The sequence below is a fragment of the Myotis brandtii genome, unplaced genomic scaffold (genome assembly GCF_000412655.1).
Source record: "Myotis brandtii unplaced genomic scaffold, ASM41265v1 scaffold138, whole genome shotgun sequence".
Classification (NCBI taxonomy): Eukaryota; Metazoa; Chordata; class Mammalia; order Chiroptera; family Vespertilionidae; genus Myotis; species Myotis brandtii.
The window spans coordinates 1,412,359-1,421,017 of NW_005354915.1; the positions used below are offsets into that span (position 1 = coordinate 1,412,359).

The 8,659-nt window shown below is 48.3% G+C and overlaps 1 protein-coding gene across 1 annotated transcript in view; it reads right to left on the reverse strand.

Annotated features, from left to right (window-relative positions):
* The window catches only part of EFCAB6 (EF-hand calcium binding domain 6), a 169,581-nt gene that overhangs the window by 70,024 nt on the left and 90,898 nt on the right, over positions 1-8,659 (reverse strand). The window contains exons 13-15 of the mRNA XM_014535127.1: positions 4,980-5,150; positions 2,568-2,627; positions 2,172-2,332 (exon numbers count right to left, since the gene is read on the reverse strand). Of these exons, the coding sequence (XP_014390613.1) occupies positions 2,172-2,332; positions 2,568-2,627; positions 4,980-5,150 (392 nt within the window). The remainder of the gene's footprint in view (positions 1-2,171; positions 2,333-2,567; positions 2,628-4,979; positions 5,151-8,659) is intronic.

The following is an 8,659-nucleotide window of genomic DNA, read 5'->3' on the forward strand; positions in this document are numbered from 1 at the left end:
GAGGCAAAGTAGGGGCGTGATCACGTTGTTTACAGCATTCTCGTGAGTTTCAACCCTACTCAACTACATGCACCTGAACTCTATCACCAGGCACGTGGGGCTACGTGTTCGGACCATAGGTTCAAGCTTACAACCACAGCCGTTGGCTATGATTGTGCTGGGAGGGCCCTGCCCTCCAGCTGGGACTTGCACGTGGCAGTGAGAGGACCCTGTCCTTTCATTAGTCTGAGGCTTGAACCTGGCCAAAACACCGTAACCGCGCCCCACAAATGTGCACTTGCCCGAGGAGCCAGCCACTCCGCCCTGGAGAAGTGGGTGTGAGTGTCCACAGAGGCCCGTACCACAGGCCCAGCCCTCCGTGTACCAGCCCCAAACCAGAAGCACACCAAGCACCCAGCACCGGTGGATGCACCAGGCGTGCGCCCCACCGCGGAACGTGACTCCGCAATGACAAGGAACCCGCTGGAATCCGTAGCAACAAAATGAACCCCAGACCCGCTGTGAGGGTGAACAGAGCCTGACAAGAAGCAGCACCGCCCTGGCGGGTCGCTCGGTGGTTAGAGCGGCGGCCCTCGCACCAAAGGGTGGCGGGTTGGACCCGGTCAGGGCACGGACCTCGGGTGCAGCTCAATTCCAGGCCCAGGAGGGCATGTGCTAGAGACAACCAATAGTTATATCACTGATGTTTCTCTCTCTCTCCCTCCCTCTCTCCCCCACCCCACCTCCCTCCCATTCTCTCTAAGAGCAATGGAAAAAATACCCTCGGGTGAGGATTTTAAAAATTTTTAAAAAAGAAGCGAACGCCACGTGTGCTTTCACTTACGTAAAATCATAGAAAGTACAAAGTAACCAGAGTGTTGGGGAGCAGAGCAGAGGCTGCTGGGGCGGGGGGATAAAGTGCCATAAAGATGTAACAAATGTAAAGACAGGAAATCCTGAGTGAGCGAGTCTGGCAGGGAATTACGGAGGGCTCACTGCACCGCGCACACCACGCATTTCAGGAAACAAGGAACCACTGGTGTGGCCGGGCCTGCTGTTTCTCAGCATTTTGTTTGTTAATATTTTCTAATCATAGACAGTGTGCCTGCTCCTTGTTGCAGTTAGGGGAGCCCACGGCCCCGAGCAGAACCTGCGCGTTTGCATAGATGCCCCGGGCCACAGAGCAGGCAGCTCGGGCGAAGCCCTCGGGTCTGAGTGGCGGGTGGCCGGGTGCAGAGGAAGGACAGGCACCCTCAGGGGTGGCCCTGGAGGCTGGGCCTCTTCGCCCTGTCCGCCCACGCCTCTGTGTGCGCAGCGGGCTCCTCAGAGGCGTGTCCTGTGACCCCACTCGGAGCACGGAGGGGACACTTGCGTGTTCTCAGGCCGTGCGGACGGTCAGGGTCTCATGAGGAGACTGGACTTTCGGACATGAACTCGGCTTCGCAGCAGCACTTTCCTAGCTCGGCACTGGCAACTGGGGCCATCGCTGCTGTCATCCCGCACCCTCAGTGTCATCCAACGAGTCTGTACATCTGAGCCTGCGGGAACCAGGCAGTTCCCCAGGGAGCGTGTGGCCGCACTCCCTCCCAGCACCGCCAGGCCTCAGCCTGTCACCAAGGCAGAGGCTGGGAGCGCGAGCTGGGTGCCGCCTCTCTCCTGCGTCCCGTTTCCGCGCCTACAAGATGCGCACAGCAGTGCCGGGCGCAGAGGAGGGCTGCGAGCAGGAAGCCAGCTGGCACGTGTGTGTGTGTGTGTGCACGCGTGTGTATGTGCGTGTGCATGTGCGCGTGCATGTGTGCTCAGTAACCAGCTGTGGTAACAGGGTCACGAGTGCTGACGCCACGTCGCTCAGCAGGGACCTGTGACTTACAATCGCTTCACCGAATCCCCATGTGCGGAGCGCGGTGCTGAGCGCGGTGAACCGGTGAGCCACCCACCGCCTCACGGAGCCAGCAGCCGGGACCCGGCCATTCAGAGCCTGCGTCTCCCATCGTGAGAAGGACCGATGGCCCCCGCCTGTGCTGAGACTGTCATCGAGCAGCTCCCAGCGGAGCCGGCGCTGGCAGGGATGCGTGAATGGCTGTGACCGACACCACCTCGTAGCACCGTGAACACGCTTAGAGCAAGGTCAGAGTGACGGAAGGAGACGTGACGGAAACATGGCAGGAAGGACTTTTGTTGCTGAGACTCACGTTGCTAAATGCTCCGTCGTCAGGCACGGGCAGAATATGTGCATCACTTTCTTGAAGTTGTTTGCCCCGATGAGCCCCGTGTCTCCCAAGTCGTAGGAGCACAGCAGGTCGTGGAACGCCAGGAGGTTCCTGCTGATGGAGTCCCGCACCATCCCTTCCACCTGAGAACACACACGGTCACAGGCTGCAGGCGTGTGGCCTGGGGGGAGCACCCGGGACCACGGAGGGGGCACCCCAGGACCACGGAGGGAGGGGCATCCCGGGACCACGGAGGGGGCACCCTAGGACCACAGAACCACAGAGGCAGCACCCTGGGACCACGGAGCCATGGAGAGGGCACCTGGGACTATGGAGGGAGAGGGCGCCCGGGACCACGGAGCGGGGAAGGGAACTTACTAAGTCCCAGGCCAGCAGCTGTGACGCCTGGGCGTCCCCCCCGGAGGACGGCTTCCCTATCTGAGTGGGAGAGAAAGGACGTGAGTGAATACAGGTCACTCACAAGGGCAGGCGGAGCTCTGAGTCCGACTATGACGGCCAGCCATGCCCGGTCAGCCAGCGGCCGTGAGACTGAGCAGGTGAGGCTGCCCTCTGACCCCCTGGAAATGGGAACAAGAACCCTGAACTGGCACTTATTTTTAAAAAGTACAATCAACATGAACAAGTCCGTCATCTAGAAATTAAGTAAATGCAGAGTGAGAGAATAATGAGGCGGCATTTCTGCCTGTCAACGTGGTGAGAACGAAAAAGCAGGCGAAGTGCGGGGTGGCCGGGAACGACATCCGCCGGTGTGACCGGCTGCTCCCGGGGCCAGGGAGCGGGAGGACACTCGCTCCTCACACAGTCCCTTCCCATCGTCTGCAGTCTGTACGTTACTCACATGTTCCTCTTTAAACCATTATAATTTAAAAATAAAATATATACTCTCTGATCCAATCATTCCATTTCTAGAAGTTTATACTAAAGGAAAACCACAGAGTGAGGCAAAAAAAAGAAGGCACCCCAATAGTCATTGTACCGAAAGTCATGAAAGAAAAACGACACCTAGATTGTAACGTCGGGGAATAGTTACTCTGTGTCTTTAAAGTTACACAACAGAATTGACACTGTTAATAATATGTTAATAAGTGACAACAACTAAAAAGGCTGTGATTACATGATCTCATCTTAAAATGAAATAGATTATCACGTATGAAAGCTTGTATCCAACTCATCAAATTCTATACAGTAATACATGCAGTTTCTTGCAGCTTTATTGAGGTGTAATAGTAATTATAACTAAGTTGCAAAAAAAAAGGGTGTGTGTGTCGGTATGTAGGTTTGGGAGGATAAGTGTGGGTAAGGAGTCCTCGAGGTTAGAATTAGTGGTGATTTTTATTCTCTTCTGTCTCCATATCTATGTTTTCTAATTTTCTGAATGATTCAGTTTCTCACCAAGTTGTTTTGTGAGTGAGCCCAGCGCTGGGCTCCCCTGCGGTACAAGGGGAAGGCCTGGCCACATAATGTCACATGAGACCGTGACTGGTGTGGGAGGTCGAGGACTACAAGAGGGGCTCCTTCAGGGGTGCCGGGGGTCCCTGGGAGGGCCTGAGACACTGGGACCTGCAGAATGGCCCCATGAGGTGGGAGGAGCAGAAGGAAGTGGGGCAGAGGCTGGAGGGGGTGCAGTTGACAGGATCTGATTCCTACCGAGCAAACATCACTGCACTCGCCAGGTGCGGGGGGGTGGGGGGGCAGATTGCTGACACGTCTATATTTTTGGTTTTAAAGAAAAATGCTGGCTCTGTGCGGGGCTGCGGTGGGGTCAGAGCTCCCACAGGTCTGTTCCACGTGGCGTTCAGGAAAAGCTGTCATTATTCACTTCTCTGTGGGAAGGGCTCTGGGACTTTGGAATTCGAGTCTAAGAAGGACCCTGTAGTGTGGGTTTAGGCTGTGGTTATCACCTTGCACAGGGGGCCATGCAGGAAACGATAATAGCAGAATGAAAGGTTAATCTGTAGCTATTAAAGGAAATCTTACACATCTATATATATAAAAGCCTAAGAGACCGAACGACCATTCGACCGGTAGCTATGATGTGCACTGACCACCAGGGGGCAGACGCTCAATGTACAGGCATGAAAAAGTGGAACAGACTGATGAATCTCAGAGGGAAGGGGGGAGAGGGGAGTACAGGAAGAGATTAACCAAATATCTTATATGCATATTAGAGGCCTGGTGCACAGATTCATGCACTGGTGGGGTCCCTCAGCCTGGCCTGTGGGGATCGGGCCGAAACCCACAGTCCAACATCCCCTGAGGGGTCCCGGATTGCGAGAGGGCGCAGGCCAGGCCAAGGGACCCCACCGGTGCACGAAACCATGCACTGGGCCTCTAGTTTCAACAAGAATCTGTTGATGTCAATTTTTTGGTCAAAAGAAACCAACACTAAAAGCCAGTGTTAGTCATTAGAAGCAATACTCAGTTATCACACAAAAGGTGAACTAACACAAGAACTCTAAAAACGGGACGGAACCCAGAGGAGCAATCTGCACACGGCCTGTGAGACGGTTCTTTCCCGTTCTCCCACTCTCTCTAAAAATCAATGGAAAAATATCCTCTGGTGAGGTTTAAAAAAATAAAATAAAATATAAAATAAAGAGAAGTCCAAACTGAGTAACTCTTACACACTTAATTCTGACTTAAAATGAAAGTTATCGCAGCTGAAAAGTTACCTCAGCGAAGAGATGTGTTTCATTAAACCGCACTGCACCAGCACCTCTGATTTTACTAAGAACACTGTTCCCCCCGTAAAACCGCCCTGGCACTCACCTTCCCACGGCTCTCCTCCAGCAGCTCCAGGAACCTGTAGATGTCCACCAGGCCCGAGTCCCCGGGGTCCAGCGTCCGCATCAGTTCCTTGAACTCTGAGTCGCTCAGGTTTACGACCAGGGAGTTGATGGTATGCTGCAGTTCTTGCCCTTTTATCCGCCCATTCACCTTCTGAGCAGGAGAGTGTACGTAAGGGAATTTTTTAAAAGAAAAAAGGAAGGAAAGCATTATATATATATGTTTAGCATCATCTAATAGACTGAGAGCTTTGGTAAACAGAACTATGCTATGAAACTAGAAAACTGAAATTGATCATCATTATATAACATGGAGCTGTTAAAGAAATCTTACACATTTCAACAAGAAATGGGGGGTGGGGGAGGCTAGCACTTTGCAAGTGCAGTTCCCACAATGCTCCCTGTTAGGACAGGGACAGGAGGTGGCCCCCGGGCTGACCCCCTTCCCGGGGCAGGCCAAACGTGGCTGTCACAGAAGCTGGAATAGTCCCTCCTGCCCCAACCCCACCTGAAGGCGACGGGATCAGCCTCAGGGGACACAAAACTTCCTGGCAATTCAATTACAATTCACCAATTTAATAAGAATATTAATTAGGCGTGTTTTCACTACCACCAACCTCATTCGTTACATAAATGGACAAGTACTTAGGGAGAAAGATTTCAGTCCTGCTGCCTAAAGAAAGCATCTGATGAGCAAAATACCGAGGGACAAACTTCTTCCCCAGAATAAAAAAACTACCAGCAAGTAAATTAAATATCAAAATTGAGAGATACTGTTTACAGAAAAACAGGAAATTTAAAAAAAAAACCCTGCCTCATAGAGAGATACTGTGAATATTAATGTGGCAAAAGGGCGTATTGAGAAAGTGGCGTGTAAATGCCAGCCTTTACTCTGGGCCCAAATCTGAAAGGAACATGAGGTTCTCTTGGGGAAAATTAAGTAATTTAGGATATGCTTATTTTTGGGTTTGGGAGCGATAATCAATTTTTTAGTGTCTAAACAGGAATCATCGACAAGTTTTTGGTGATTTTCAATAAATGTATAGCCTTGTGCAACCATCATCACCACTATCTAATTCCAGCGGCCGCTGGTCTAGGGGTTTGATTATAGCCACATGTAATCAAATGTGAAGTAGTATCTCGTATGGTTTTAATCCGTATCTCCCTAATGTCTAGTGATGTTGAGCATCTTTTTTTTGTTGATGGTAATCCTCACCCGAGGATATATTTTTTCCATTGATTTTTAGAGAGAGGAGGGGAGAGGGAGAGACAGAGAGAGAGGAACATCAGTGTGAGAGAGACACATGCGCCCAGACCAGGGCAGGGATCAAGCCTGAAACCCAGGTACATGCCCTTGACCGGAATCGAACCCCAGACCCTTCAGTCTGTGTGCTGGCACTCTAACCACTGAGCAGCCGCTTAGGGCTTGAGCATCTTTCTATGTGCTCACTGACTATTCGTGTATCTTCTTTGGTGAATTGTCTATTAAAATCTTTGGCCCATTTTTAAAATTGGGTTGTCTTCTTCTTAAGTTCTAAGCGTTCTTACATATTCCATCTACATACAGGTCCTTGGCCAGATATTTCATTTACATATGTTGTCTCCTAGTCTGTGGCCTGTCTTTTCATTTTCTTAATGGTATCTCCTGGCGCAAAAAAGGTTTGAATTTTGATAAATACAACTTATTGGGGTTTTTTTTTAATGGATCATGCTTTTAGTGTCATATCTTAAAAACTCTTTGCCTAACACAAGGTCACAAAGAATTACGCATGTCTCTAAGAGTTTTATCGTTTTAGCTCTTATTTTTAGGTCTAGGGACATTTTGAGTTAATTTTTGTGTGTGATGTAAGTTAATTTGCCTTTTTGCATATGGATATCCAACTGTCTCAACACCATTTGTTGAGGAGGCTATTCTTTCCCCCAACACCCCCTGGATTTGCCAAACGGGGTGGCCGCAGTGTGAGGGTTTATTTCTCTACTCTCAGTTCTGCCCGCTGACCAGCATGCCTCTCCCCCTGCCCCGCCCCGCTGTCTTTATTACTGTGGCTTTACACGGAGGAGATTCCTGCCTGGAAGTGATGTGCTCTCAGTTCATTCTTCTTTTCCAAGATTGCTTTGGCTATTCTGCCAACTGGCGTTTCCATATGAATTTTTAAGATTAGTTTTTCAGTTTCTGCAAAAAAAAAAAAAAAAAGCCAGCTTGGATCTTGATGTGGTTTGCACTGAATTTATAGGTCAGTTTGGAAAGGTTTGCAATCTTAATGAGTGTTCCAATCCATGTATATGGACTATCTCTTCATTTATTTACATCTTTTTCCTTTTAATAATGTTTCATAATTTTCAGTGTATAAGTCTGGTACTACTTTCGTTGAATTTATCCCTAGATATTTTATTCTTTTCGATGCTACTGTGAGTGGAATGGCTTTCTGACACTCATTTTCAGATTGCATATTGCTAGTTTGTACAAATATAACTGAATATTGTATATTGATCTTATATCCTGCAACCTTCGACTCATACATTAGTTCTTGCAGTGTGTGTGTGTGTGTGTGTGTGTGCATTCCTTAGAACTTACTATTACGGACTCATACATTAGTTCTTGCAGTGTGTGTGTGTGTGCATTCCTTAGAACTTACTATTACAAGATCCTATGGTATGTGAATAAAGAGTTTTACTTCTTCCTTTCTAGTCTGAACACCTTTTATTTCTTTTCCTTTCTGATTGCTTATCTAGAACTTCAGTACAATGTTGAATAGAAGTAGCGAGAGCTTTTATTCTTGTGCTTTTCCTGATCTTTAGGGAAAAGCATTTGGTCTTGTACCATTGACTATGAGTTTCTCATAAATGCCCTTGAGCAGGTTTGGGTACGTCCCTACCGTTCCTAATTTTTCAAGAGCTGCTATCATGAATGAGCGCTGGATTTTTCAGATATTTTTCTTCATCTTTTGAGATGATCATGTGGCTTTGTCCTTAAGTCTACTGATGTTGTCTATTACATTAATTGATTTTTTGGAAGTTAAACCAACCTTGCAATCCTGGAATAAATGCCACATGGTCATAGCATTTAATCCTTTTTCTATATTTCTGGATTTGCTTTGCTAATTCATGAAGGATATTGGTCTATGGTTTTCTTTTCTTGTGGCGTTTTTTATCTAGCTTCCTCCTATATATTCTGAATGTTTGTGAAGGGTTGGTATTATTTCTATAACCAATCTTTGTAGTCTTCAACATAGAGCATCCGCACATTATATATATATATATATTTCTAGGTATTTGATTTTTTAAAAATATGATTAGAAATGGTATTTTTAAACTTTTTTCTAATTGCTTATTGCTCTATATAGGAATATTGTTTCTCTTTGCATATTGACCTTGTATCTAAAGACTTTCTAAGCTCTATTATTAATTCTCATGTGTTTTGAGGATTCTTTTAGACGTTCTATTTACAAAAGCATGTGAACTGCAAATAATGACACGGAAGACATGAGCAGGTGAGGAGGGCGCAGTTGTTCCTGGGTGACAGAAAGACAGCCACACCTGCCAGAAACGTAAGGGATCGGGTGCCCGGGCGCACTCTCAGCGATGGTGAGCGTGCGGAGCAGCACACACAGCTGCCGGGCAGGACCGGCAGCAGATCAAGCAGCTCTAATGGTTCCGCATCCC